This window comes from Mus caroli, chromosome 3 (assembly GCF_900094665.2).
Source record: "Mus caroli chromosome 3, CAROLI_EIJ_v1.1, whole genome shotgun sequence".
NCBI lineage: Eukaryota > Metazoa > Chordata > Mammalia > Rodentia > Muridae > Mus > Mus caroli.
In genome coordinates, this window is record NC_034572.1 from 95,055,069 (window position 1) to 95,068,599 (window position 13,531).

The 13,531-nt window shown below is 46.6% G+C and overlaps 1 protein-coding gene across 2 annotated transcripts in view; it reads right to left on the reverse strand.

The window, feature by feature from the left end:
* Positions 1-964: 964 nt before the first annotated feature.
* Ttf2 (transcription termination factor 2) overlaps positions 965-13,531 on the reverse strand; it is a 31,808-nt gene continuing 19,241 nt past the window's right edge. Inside the window, exons 15-23 of one of the 2 annotated variants that reach the window (XM_021158771.2) lie at positions 13,185-13,276; positions 12,437-12,519; positions 11,428-11,561; positions 10,688-10,858; positions 9,167-9,225; positions 8,002-8,152; positions 6,191-6,273; positions 4,362-4,436; positions 965-2,230 (exon numbers count right to left, since the gene is read on the reverse strand). In XM_021158771.2, the coding sequence (XP_021014430.1) occupies positions 2,086-2,230; positions 4,362-4,436; positions 6,191-6,273; positions 8,002-8,152; positions 9,167-9,225; positions 10,688-10,858; positions 11,428-11,561; positions 12,437-12,519; positions 13,185-13,276 (993 nt within the window). In that variant the 3' untranslated portion in view covers positions 965-2,085. The remainder of the gene's footprint in view (positions 2,231-4,361; positions 4,437-6,190; positions 6,274-8,001; positions 8,153-9,166; positions 9,226-10,687; positions 10,859-11,427; positions 11,562-12,436; positions 12,520-13,184; positions 13,277-13,531) is intronic. The other variant, XM_029475500.1, reaches the window with a different exon arrangement.

The following is a 13,531-nucleotide window of genomic DNA, read 5'->3' on the forward strand; positions in this document are numbered from 1 at the left end:
CGCACCTGATCTTTACCTTCGTCAGCCTTGGGGTCCCACTTGTGCAAGGAGCCTTTCCTGATACAGACCACAGCGTCTCAGGCATACTGACTGGTGAACACAGGGCCCGTGCCTGTCGCCAACTGAAAGGGAGTAGTGCTTCCCAGGAAAGTGCTTTGTACTTCTTGCACAAGTTAGCAGAGTCCTGGAAGCTGCTGTAGCTGGTTTAGTTTACCAGGCAGCATCCTGACACCCCAAGTCCACACGACTTAAAGGATTTCTCCACCACAGTGTAGGTGCCATGGGTGGAGGACATATACCCACGACCAACTCTGATAAAATGGTTGATGGTCCAAATTAGGTTCACTATCCCTGTTCTTTCTGCCTTCTCTCCATGATCCTTCTGGAGACAGTGGGAGACCACTGCACAGTGTTGTCCGGACATGAAAGGCACAGATGAACGAACACATGACTTCCACATAAGGTCAAGTCAGCCAAGTCCCAGCATGGATGGAGAGGGCCTTATGACTTCCCACGCCATATCGTAAGAGATGGTCACTTCCTCAGGGATGCGACCTCTGACAGGCTGCCAGTGTTCCAGTGCATGGCCCTGTGTACACAGTCAGCATCGTGTAGACACAGTGGGTTTAAAAAGAGTTCATTAAATTGGGAGGGAAAAGCAGTGGTGGAGGATATGATATGAAATTCTCAATCATTTTTTAAAGAAAGATGAGAATCCCTGATCTAGTGGTATTTACCCTTCCTAAGGCCACAACATCTCTTCAGTTTGTACCTCCAGCAGGTTCACAGAAACAGCAAGAAGAAACATTGGGAAAGCTGCCCAGGACATTCTGTTTCCTTACGTCACTCCTCTCCGTGGCCCACCAGCTAGAACTCAGTAATGTGGACCCTACCCACAGCAGGTGCTTTCTGGTGCTCTGAGGAAAAGGAGGTGGGGTTTGGTGAACACACAGCATCACCTCTGTGCACTGCCGAAGGCGTTTATTAAGACTATACCAATGATAACACAATGTGGTACAATGGCAGAAACTAAGTGACACAACAGCATTAAATGCCAATGGCAACTGAAATGGACATAAACAAGACAAATACTATATGATACAGTGATGAAACTGAGTGACACAGTCATACTGATGTTGATATGTCCCTAAATGAAACCATGATGCACAGGCTAAATGACAGATGCTAGATGATACCATGATTAATACTCAACTCAAGATATATGAAATATCTTGACCCTAAACCTGCCTGGATTCAGCCAGCCACATAGGGATGGTTGGTTATAGGCTCTATCCTCTTTTCAGCTCACAAACAGGCTTACAAGGAGCAGCCTGCCAGCAGGGAAACAGGACAGAGCCTACATAGGCAAGGTAATAAGACCAGGTCTGCCATCAGCCCCAAACATGGCAGCACAGGGCTTTGAGGCTGTTTGACAGACAGGGTCTTACCATGTAATTAAGGCTGCTAAAGAACTCACTGTTACCCAGGCTAACCTTAGACTTGAGATCCTCTTGCCTTTGCCTACAAAGTGCCAGCATTCTAAGCATGTGTCACTGTGCTTGTAATGACTCCCTGAGCATCACACCCAGCATTTGTACAGTTCTTCCAGACTTAGCTTCCCAGTCCATCCAACGCCAAAGCTTCACTGGTTTTACTTTGTTTTTCTAAGACACGGTCTCATTCTGTAGCCCAGGCTGGCCTGAAATGTACTCTATGGCATAAACTGGCCTCTAACTCACAATCCCCACTCAGCCTTCAGGTGCTGGGAAGTATGGACTACACGGCTGCCTTCCAGAGCACTTTGTGGTTTGTTTTGAGAAAGAGTCTACAACAGGCCAAAGTGGAACTCTCCATCTTCTTGCTGGATTACAGGCATGCACTAACATGCCAGGCTTAATTCTGAAATAACCAATTGGTTTCTATGGCCCACATTACACAAGCTGAGTGATAAACACGACTGACTAACTGGTTTGTTAACCTGGTAACCCGTCCTCAATTCCTAGCATAGGAACAAGCCTCACTTCCGAGTAGGATGAAATCTAAGACTCCAGGATCATGGAAAGAGCATCACTCCAGCAGACGAAGCTAGATGCCAAAGAGGATCTTGAGGTCAGCCAGTGTGAGCTTGGTGACAGGTCCTTCGGATCCAGAAAGGACCTGTTTTGCCAAATCTTTCTTTTTTTCTTGGAGCTGTAAGATCTTCTCTTCCACTGTCCCCTCACAGACAAACCTAAGAGCAAATAATAACGAATATCAGAGCCCGCACGGCTCACCAAAGCAGGCCTTCCAACTCCACTCCACTTTGCTTTTACAGAAGACTGTCTGTTTCCCTGAGATAGTGGAGAGTAGGGAATCCACACAACTTTCACTGAATATGTCCATTTAAGCTGAAGAAGGTATTTCTATCTAAAACAAATACAGAGGCCCAACCTTTACCCAGACACTTATCCTGACAAGGTCAGAGGCCTTCTGACAGTGTCTGTGTGTATTTTAAGTGGAGCATCTAACTTCTCAGCTAATCCATAGCACAGCCAGGCTTTTCAAATTGAAGAAGTCACCCTGCTGTAACTCAAATACCGACTAAGTCTGTCTCTCTGTCTCTCTCTGTCTCTCTCTCTCTCATATATATATATATATACTATGCCCTATGGGAAGTGACCGAGCAAGAGTGTGTCCAGGGTCCAAAAGGCAGTCTGTGTAGAGCAGTCAAGGAAGGCTCCATCAGAGTTAATCCTTAATGTGAGGCATGTAGGATGACCAGGGCTTGCTAGACAGGATACAGTAGGCACACCCCCCAGGGAATGAGAACACGAACAAACTGGCCGAGCTTCAGAACGTGGTATGTTTAATTAAAGAGCCTGCTGTCCAGTCAAGTCTGCTGGTGGCAAAGTTTCGGAGCTGTGAGCCAGATCCTTAGTGGTTGTCCTGACATGCCAAAACCCTGAGAGTAAGTCTACAAGAGTGAGCTGCTGAAGACACTGAGAGTAAGTCTACAGGAGTGAGCTGCTGAAGACACTGAGAGTAAGTCTACAGGAGTGAGCTGCTGAAGGTGTGACATGTCCCAGCAGACAGATGACTCAGGAAGAGCCCTCTACTGGCAATGCAGAAGACAGGAATCAGCAGAGCTGGAAAGGGAGCTGGCAGCAGGGATGGAAGGAAAGGATAGTTACAAGTTTAGAAAGCACAGCTAAGGCTTTGGCCTGGGCAGAGGGAGAAGAAGGAGTCCAGTTCCTGTCCGTATGCTAGATAAGCGGATGCTATTTACCCAGATAGTGTACATGCACATACTGAGGCAGAGGAAGCAAAGGTTTCAGCTTGGCTTTTTTATCCTGGAGGGTGTAATTACACTTGGCATATTCAGGTGCTCAGTAAATGTTCACTTAGGTATCTGAGCACACAAACTAATGAAGATGGATGAGGACCTGCACAGCTAGGCTTAGATGTTTAGCAGAGATCTGGATACCCAGGTTGACACTTAGGAGACAGTGGAACTAAAAATAGAGATTTGGGACTTCTGAGCAGAAAAGAGCGCTAAAGACGGGAAAACCAATTATCACCGAACTTGATTACCTCCAACATGCCCAACATTCACACCCACCCACCTACACACACACAGGAACTTTATGGTAATTTCTTTGCAACTTTTCTTTTTTTTTTAAAATTTTTAATATTTTTATTACATATTTTCCTCAGTTACATTTCCAATGCTATCCCAAAAGTCCCCCATAGCGCCCCCCACTTCCCTACCCACCCATTCCCATTCTTTTGGCCCTGGCATTCCCCTATATTGGGGCATATAAAGTTTGCAAGTCCAATGGGCCTCTCTTTCCAGTGATGGCCGACTAGGCCATCTTTCCATACATATGCAGCTAGAGACAAGAGCTCCAGGGTTCTGGTTAGTACATCATGTTGTTCCAACAATAGGGTTGCAGATCCCTTTAGCTCCTTGGGTACTTTCTCTAGCTTCTCCATTGGGAGCCCTGTGATACATCCAATAGCTGACTGTGAACATCCACTCCTGTGTTTGCTAGGCCCCGGCATCGTCTGCAACTTTTCTTTATGACTAAGATTATGCCATACTAAATTTTTAAAAAAGACACAAGGAAAGGGTGGGCACGAAGGACGCCTTCCACAGCTGCCTCCTTGGTGAGCTGTGGCTCATCCCCACACACAATTGCTCTCTGGCCATGGCCAGCGAGGTTACCTCAGACAGTTTGATTCCTCCTGACTAGAGTTCCTTAGATATGCCTGCACAACATCATCAGTGCTGATCACCAAGCCCTTCACAGTCTATGAAAATACTCTCCAGGGAAGGCTTTCTCAAGGGAGATGCTGAGAAGGGGCCTGGTGCCTTTGCTCACCTGTGTATGACAACATCCTTCTTCTGTCCTACTCGGTAAATCCGGTCACAAGCTTGGTCTTCAAGTGAGGGATTCCTGTTTGAGGAGATATATAACTCAGAAACGCCAACAGCCTACTGCCAGGTCCAAACGACAGTCCTTTTTTGTATGCTTTTTTTAGCTAAAAGTCGTCATTACGTAAATTCTCAAGGGGGCCTAAGAAAACAACGTAAGACCGGGCGTGGTGGCGCACGCCTTTAATCCCAGCACTCGGGAGGCAGAGGCAGGTGGATTTCGAGGCCAGCCTGGTCTACAGAGTGAGTTCCAGGACAGCCAGGGCTATAGAGAGAAACCCTGTCTCGAAAAAAAAAAAGAAAAAAGAAAAGAAAAGAAAAGAAAAGAAAAGAAAAGAAAAGAAAAGAAAAGAAAAGAAAAGAAAACAACGTAAGACAAAGGATATGCAACAGAAACCTAGGTGCCCTGCAGAGCCTGAGACCTTCCTGAAGTGTCAGCTCCATCTAGGAGGCACTGACTGTGGAGGGTACCGAGCCGCAACCAGCGGCTACATAGTACCTATAATACCAGGCTTCGGAACCTACTTGGAAGCGTAAGAGCTGGTTAAGAGTCTCAAATATTTCTTTCAACTTTAGTGTTCAGTGAAGTCAAAGAGGTATAATTTGTTCTCTTCCTTATAAAGTCTCATTATCAACTGTACATTAACCTCATCCTCCCTCTTTAGAACTGGAGTGGTATTTCTCCATCTCAAGACTGGTGTGATTACTAGCATGTTTGTCTCACTTCTGTGTATATAAGGATCCTAAGTAAACCCACACATTCTCCACAGACGTAGCAAGTTGGCCTCTGCACCATTTAAGGCTGCGTGGAGCATTAGGCACATCATCCTGGAAAGAGTGCCCGGGACAAAGTATCGTGGTGCAGGCCTGACATCCCAACTATCTATAGCGCTGCAGCAGGAGGATGGAAAGACCAGGCTTGCCTGCACAACTAGTGAAACCCTATCTCACGGTAAACGGTAAGGAGGAAAGGTGCGCTGGGTGTGCAAGGCCCTGGGCTCAGCCCCAGAACTGCAGAGCAAGCAAAACAAAGCCCACCTACAACAGCAACCCCAGTCTGCATAGGCAGAACATCAGAGCCTGGCACTGGGAGCCTCCACCTAGCCAGACACTGTGACTTCACCTGTCCAGTACCAGGAGGTGTGCATACCAAGGCACTGACTGGCAGGCAGCACACACATCAGGAAGCCAAAGGCTAGATATAACAAGCATTTCCATCACAACTAGAAAACCCCTCTTCTTCCTTCTGGAGGTAGGTTTCTAATCTAAGGCTGTGACTTCCCTGAGTCCTCAAAAACTATGTCTGGGAAATAGCACTCCAGCGACATCAAACTTAGTGATGTAGCTTAGTCATGAGAAAAAAATCAAACAAAACTCTACTCCTTGATATTCTGTTTGTTTTGTTTTGCTTTTTGAGACAGGGTTTCTCTGTGCAGCCCCGGCTGTCCTGGAACTCACTCTGTAGACCAGGATGGCCTCGAACTCTAGAGATCCGCCTGTTTCTGCCTCCCGAGTGCTGGGATTAGAGATAATCACCACCACCGTCTGGCTGCTTGTTTTAAGGAGAAATAATGTTAAATATTTTTTTTAAGTTAATGAACAATAAAATCATGAAGTAGCCATGAAACAGTCCCTCAGCAGTACTGGACGTCAGCCAGCCTCACATGACACACAGATGGGGACATACAGAATGTCACCATGACTTTCTAAAAGTCATACTGCTGCCCTCTGACCACTGCCCTCCCTGATCCTGGGACAGGAGCATCCTCAAGTTACCAGTGCATGTCCAGAAGGAAAAGGTGGTTTCCTCCAGTGAGATTAAGTCCAACACCGCCAGCCAAGAGGGAGATCAGCATGACCTTGGAATGGAAACATGCCATTAAACTTCCACCCTATCTTATGGTAAACGGTAAGGAGGAAAGGTGCGCTGGGTGTGCAAGGCCCTGGGCTCAGCCCCAGAACTGCACTGCCCTTATAGTGCAGCTACTACAGTCTGGGTCTTCAGTTCCCCCAAAAGCCAAGCGGCAAAGACTTGGCCCCATCCTGGCACTAGATCAAAGGTGGTGGAACCTTTATGGGGTCAGTATCATTGATCTTCACTTCCTTTGGCCCTTGACTCTCTATCTTTACCTCCTTGCCGAGATGTGTGGCTGTTTCCCTCCACACACTCCGGCCATGATACCCACCCAGAACAGAAGCCTAAAAGCCTCAAGAAGAATGAAGACCAAAGTGTGGACAATATGCCCCTTCTTAGAATTGGGAACAAAACACCCATGGAAGGAGTTACAGAGACAAAGTTTCGAGCTGTGATGAAAGGATGGACCATCTAGAGACTGCCATATCCAGGGATCCATCCCATAATCAGCTTCCAAACGCTGACACCATTGCATACACTAGCAAGATTTTGCTGAAAGGACCCAAATATAGCTGTCTCTTGTGAGACTATGCCGGGGCCTAGCAAACACAGGAGTGGATGCTCACAGTCAGCTATTGGATGTATCACAGGGCTCCCAATGGAGAAGCTAGAGAAAGTACCCAAGGAGCTAAAGGGATCTGCAACCCTATAGTTGGAACAACATGATGAACTAACCAGTACCCCGGAGCTCTTGTCTCTAGCTGCATATGTATGGAAAGATGGCCTAGTTGGCCATCACTGGAAAGAGAGGCCCATTGGACTTGCAGACTTTATATGCCCCAATATAGGGGAATGCCAGGGCCAAAAGAATGGGAATGGGTGGGTAGGGAAGTGGGGGGCGGTATGGGGGACTTTTGGGATAGCATTGGAAATGTAATTGAGGAAAATATGTAATAAAAAATATTAAAAAAAAAATAAAGTCATACCTATGAAAAAAAAAAAAAAAAAAAAAAAAGAAGAAGCCTAAAAGCAAGACTACTGAAACCTCCAAAACAAGCCCAAAGCAGCCCTGTCTCTTTATGGGGGGTGTTTGGGGGGAGGGAGTATTTGTAGAAACAGAGAGCTAACCAGCATCTTTCCAGCTCTAGTTTAAAATGGTCAAAACACACAAGGAACACATTCCTTTCAAATTTCCCCATGGTGTAATGTTTTGCATCATTAACCTGCCATTTTTCATACCTCACCTTTGAAAAAATTCCCCCATCTCACATGAGAGTCAGCTGCCAAAGTATGTGAACACTGTAATTAAGATCCTTGGGTGGTTGACTTTGCATTAAATTATAACTAGTCTTGAGACCATGTCCCCACAGCTACATTATCCTTCCTTCCATTCAGCTAGTACTTCTGAAATCCCTACTATGCCTGGGCCCTGTTCTCCCACATCTCCCATCAAAGCCACGGACCCTGCAAGGCTTCCTGCTCTGCAAAGATTCTCCCACACCAGCCTGCCCTGCGGACTCATCAGCTTATTTACTTAGTAACAGTTAAGTTACTCTCTTTAGATCATTGGTGCACTTTGGCACAGATCTGCAATAAGTGTCTAAAAACTTACAAACACTGGAGGGATCAGGGCTGAATACTTTTTAAGGTAAGCTGCTACACACACCTTGCTGCTTTGTAACTAAGAAGAGTTCGCTCCTGGTTGCACAGGTGTGCTGCGCCCAATTCATACCTGAGGTCCCTGGGAGTGGTTAAATGCCTCTACCAAGTCCATTCTCTGTTTGGGGTTGACAGAGCCATCGATGGTGGCGTAAGTCAGTCGGTTCTTCTTGAGGTGCAGTGCTACTACCTGCAGCATGCTGGTCCACTGCGAGACAATGACACTAGAGAGGAGAGAACAAAACTAAAAGGCCTAAGCAGTCTCCCTGTGGGCTGTAACCCACTAGCCTCAAGATTAGTTACAAATGTACACAAGAAGACTTTGTTACCTGACCGGCAAGGCCATGCTGTGCTTTGGAGAGTGTCCCCCTGGGACCTGTGTGTAAAGGGTGTCGTGGGGTGGCAGTGTGTGTGGGAGGGAGCTGTGAATGGTATGAGGCAGAGCCTGGAGGAGGCAGACCTCTCAGGAGGCTGCAGCACTCACCTCTTCTTCCCTGCTGCCCGCCTTGTTCGGATATGTACCCCTGCGAATGCCGGATACCCCTCAGCCTAAGCCAATGGGAGTATCCAGTCATAACTGAAGCATCCGGAGCCCTGGGCTAAAAGTCTGTCACCTTCTTAAGAGCTTTCCCAGTATTGGCATGAAGCTAATAGAGGCACATGATTTAAGGTCCTGGTGTAAGTTTATAATCCATTTGTTTCTAAGCATCACTCTCATTTGGTGCTACTTAGAAAAAAAGGACTGGCTAGGCTAAGTAATGATGTCTGCTGTCTTTTGCTTGGACCTGTGGTCCTGCAGAAAGGGGCAGTAGCTACTCATCTTGTGACCACCGACGTGTGTCTTAACCAGAGCTTCAACCATTTTATAAGGAACTATTTCATGACTATAAACGTATCTGTGTAATACAGTCATATCTGTGTGCATGTGTTAACACTATACATGACACACAGCAAAGGACAACACAAGCCTGACTCTAAGCCCCAGGCAAGCAGCTCAGCAGCAGCCCTGCCCTGCCCTGCTCCCCTCTCAAGCTTCTGTTCTTCCACTATTCAGATGTCACCTTATCTAGATCCTCAGGGCTGGGGTAAGCCAGGGATCTCACTCAAAACACATCACAGTATTTTAATTAGAAGTTAGGGAATTTATACCATAACCTGTGTGTGTTCTGTGGGGCATGACCTAAGCTAAGATTTGAGATCCTCAACTTCCCTTGCAGAAGTGGTGAGATGTCGCTCACCTCTTTTGGGACCCTGGGCCTTTTTGGATTGCCTCCAGTTCTGCCAGCAGAGAAGACACCTGCGAAAGGCCACATAACATCGCAGTTTAGGTCATTTGCTTTTTCTCTTCTCTCCCTGAATGACAGAAGCACCTTCCAGGACAGCCTCTATGCTCTGGCCTGGCTTGACTACTCCCTCTCCTGCAGCTGGAAAGCTGTTTTGTAAATGTAAGCAGTCCTCCCTCCTCCTCTTATGACATCCTAATGAGGATAAAGCCTACGAGTCCAATATTACCTGCTGTGTCCGTGCTGCTCTGGCCTCTGCGCTGCTCATCCCTCACTATGCGCTCCTCAAAGGACATGTCAATCATGCTGAAATCTTTACCCGATAGGCCACATCTGGTCCCTCTGCTTGAGTATCATTTTCCATGCCAGCTTAATGTCATGGTTTTGTTTTGTTTTGTTTTTTAAATTTTGCTGTAGATTTTTCTTTTCTTCTAGTTTTTAATACTTCTCCTTTGCCATTCTTACCTTTAGCCTCTCCCACGCACCCTCAATTCTTTCTTACACTAATGGCCTCTATTATTGTTATACTTACATAAATATATAAGTGTGGCCTACTTAGTCTCTTTAGTATGGCTTGTATATATATGATTCTAGAGCTAACCACTTGGAACTGGGAGAGACTGCTCCGTCTCTCAGCAGCAGTCTTGGGCTGCCAGTACTTCTTTGCTAGGGCTAGGACCCCAGGAGACTCTCTTCCACCTTAGCATGTCTCTTTGGTACTGTCATTGTTCTGGTCTCATTTAGCCATGTTGCTGGGGTATGATGGGTGTTACTTTTGAAAGCCTCCCCAACTTCATGTGGACTACATTCCAGTGCCATGGTTCTGATCACACTCCACAACCATTGCTTAGTAACCGTCCTTTGCCTTCAGGACGCCAGATCCTCTGAGGAGCCGAACACATGCATGTCTGGTTCCCTCCTGTGCTTCTGGCCGCTAGACCACTGCTGGAAGAGGCAAGATTCTAGCCTGACAGTCACAGAAGAAAGCAAAAGAGCTTTGCTGGCTTTAAGCTGTTCCCTGTGTACACGAAGCCTAACATGGTTTGAGTCTACTCATGGCCTTGTGTTAAGAAGCCGTGTGAACATTACCCAAGCATTAGGCAAGGCCACAGCAGCTAACTCTAATGATGCCAGAGCATATAATCTGCTCGCATACAGGCCTCTGATTTTCCAGTTATTTATGGTAAATACCCAGGCTCAAGTTCTAAAATTTTAACCAAGAGCCAGCAAGGTGCCTCAGCAGGAAACTGTGCTTGCTGAATGCCTGCCGACTGGAGTTCAATCCCTGAGCCCCACATGGCTCAAAAAGGGAATGAAGGCTTTGGGCTTCTCCTGACCAAGTGAGGCTTTAAGACTAAAGGGGATCTAAGATCTGACCTTCTAACTCTCCTCTCATAAGCTCTTCCCACGTGCACAATGTTCAACATAGGGAGAAAGGTAATATCATCTGTCATCAAGCACAGGTGACAAAAGTACCTTGGTGCTCCTTCGTGTGTCATCAAAAAGCTCCGCCTTGAAGCATGTGCCATTAAGGCTAACCGTGGGTGACGGCTCTGAGACATCGACCTTGGACAAGGTCAGAGCACTGAGCTGTTCTTCCAGGGACAGGACAAGGCCTTCGCTCTCCAGTTCTGTGGGGTTCAGAGCCTTGGAAGAAAGAGAGGAGATGGGAACACAGGGCAGTGGAGGTGGCAAGCCTTCTTACCTGCTGATTTCCAACAGTTGAGAGTAAAATGACTTATCTCAGGCACTACAGAAAAGGCCCTGTGTTAAAAACCTGCCGACTGATTACCTGGTCATTGTTTTCAGAGTCTAAGCTTCTGAAGTGAGCACACAGTTAATCAGAATCCTAGACACACCTGCACCTAGTACAAAAGCACCTCCCAGTGTGTGCTTGGGTTTTCATACGCCCCAGTACTGAACACCAGTAACTCCCAAAGCTTTATGACATTCTGAGATAACAAAACACTCACAAATGTTTCCCTTAACAAAATGTCAGTTCTGGTCTAAAACAAAATAAAACAAAAGTGTATCCTGTCATGGAACTCATGAGCATTAATAAACATTAATATAAAGTAAAGCAGAAGAAGTGCACTTTCTCTCCATCCCACAAAAGAGAGCTGCAGACCAGCCTTTTCCCTGACATAGGATCCCGGCTACGGCAGAGCCCAGCTACAGCCGCCTGTGGAGGTGACTACAGATGGGGCATCTCTCACCGACTTCAGCAGAGAAAGATGGCAGCAGCACTGGCGCAGCCGGAGAAGCTGGGACAGGACATGGACGGTGCTGGGTCTCTGGGAGTCTGCCGCAGTGCAGCGCTGAGACACACTGGATCCAAACTCCTGAGCCACTGGAAGGAGAGAGGACAAGTCTAGGAAACAGTACAGGATTTAAAACGGGGAGCTCTGGGGAAGAACTGAGTCAAGCTAGTCAAACACTGTTTGATCTGACACTCAATAAACTCAATAAACAAACCTTCGTGGTGTTATGTGTGCCAAGGCATGCATGTGAAGGTTAGAAGACAACCTGTAAAAGTTGTCCTACACTATGGGGCCTAGGGATTGAACCCAGGGCATCAGGCTTGGCACCAAGCACCTTTATCAGCTGAGCCTTCTTGATAGCCCTAAAACATACTTTTATGAAGTCAAATGAAATGTGGTGGTGCGGGCCTTTAATTCCAGCACTTGGGAGGCAAAGGCAGGTAGATTTCTGAGTTCGAGGCCAACCTGGTCTACAGAGTACTAAGTTCCAGGACAGCCAGGGCTATACAGAGAAACCCTGTCTCGAAAAAAAAAGAAAAAAGGAAAGGGAAAAAGGGAAAAAAAGGGAAAAAGGGGGAAAGGGAAAAAGGGGGAAAGGGAAAAAGGGGGAAAGGGAAAAAGGGGGAAAGGGAAAAAGGGGGAAAGGGAAAGGGAAGAGAAGAGAAGAGAGAGGAAGGAAGGAAGGAAGGAAGGAAGGGAGGGAGGGAGGGAGGGAGGGAAAAGAAAGAAAGAAATACTGGGTTTCTCTGTAGGCATGCATGCCTGTGTTTTAAATAATGTAGATTTAGAAAACAAAAAGAAGTCTTTACATTTTTCAGATCAGTGTGTATTTCTCTGGCTTAACAAGCTTTGATAAAATGTGGTCTCTCTGATACCCAGGGCCCATAATCTGTTTGTTATTTTAAGGGCTAGAAATCCCACTTTCCTTTCTCAGCTATTCATAGTTGAATATTCCCTGGCTTACCTCTACTGAATGGATTATCAGGGCTTCTTCCATGGTGGCTGCCTCTATTTTCTTGTCTCTTTAGATAGGACTGAAGAGCTGACCTGTCAGAATGCACACATTACAGCCACTAGCGCCAGGCTCTTACCTTGGAGCGGGGCCTGGGCAGGATAGAGAATGTACTGGCTAAATGATACCCAGCTTACAGCAAACATGGGTCATAAGCAAAATAATAATAATTATTATTATTCACAAACCAAAAACCCTAAAAATGCATAGTAAGTATAAAGTATAAAAAGACAAAAGGCACAATCCTCCTGCAAACAGAAAGCGGCCCATGGGAAGGAGTAGGAGAAGAATGGCAAGAGTTCTAGACAAGGTGCAGAGAGCAAACAGTGCGATCCCAAAGCTGGGATTTAAATTCCAGTGAGACGCTGTGTTATAGGTCAAAGGCCAAAGAGAGTCATCATCTAATATATTATCCAATCCCCAAAGGGGCAGACAGATTCTATACCCTCTGATTGCTAGGTAAAGAAGACAAATAAAAGTGGGGTCAAAATTCTGCCTTCAGTGTGTAGGAGAGACAGAGATAAGACAAGAGGAAGGGAAAAAGAAATTAAAAAGAACTATAAAATTGGGGGGTTTTCGGGAAAATGAGATGTAATACATTAGTATTCGATGTGAAACTTAAGGAAATATAAGCCTGGATTCTTCCCCAGCCAAGAAAGGAAAAACAAAGCATAGAGAAGGTGCTTCTTCCTGTACTCACCTTGACCTTGCGAGAAAGATGTCATAAACGGCCCGCTCATCCTCAGAAAGCTTTAACCGGTGCAGCTGGCATCTACGTGCAGGCAGTGATACCTGGAGGATGGGAAAGGAGGCTGCTGTGAAGTTCTGTAAACCACTGAGTACTTCAGAGCACACCCTAGCACGCTGGCTCGCTGCACCAGTCTCTGCACTGCGGTCCCCTCTTCCCTGGAAATGACTGAGCTAGCACAGAACCAGGGACTGCTCTCAGGAGTCTCCTCAGAAGGGAACGGAGGCTCCTGACACTGAGTGGTCTACCTGAGGTCCAGATCACATTCCCTCCCAGGCCTCCCTGGGGATAGGCAGAAA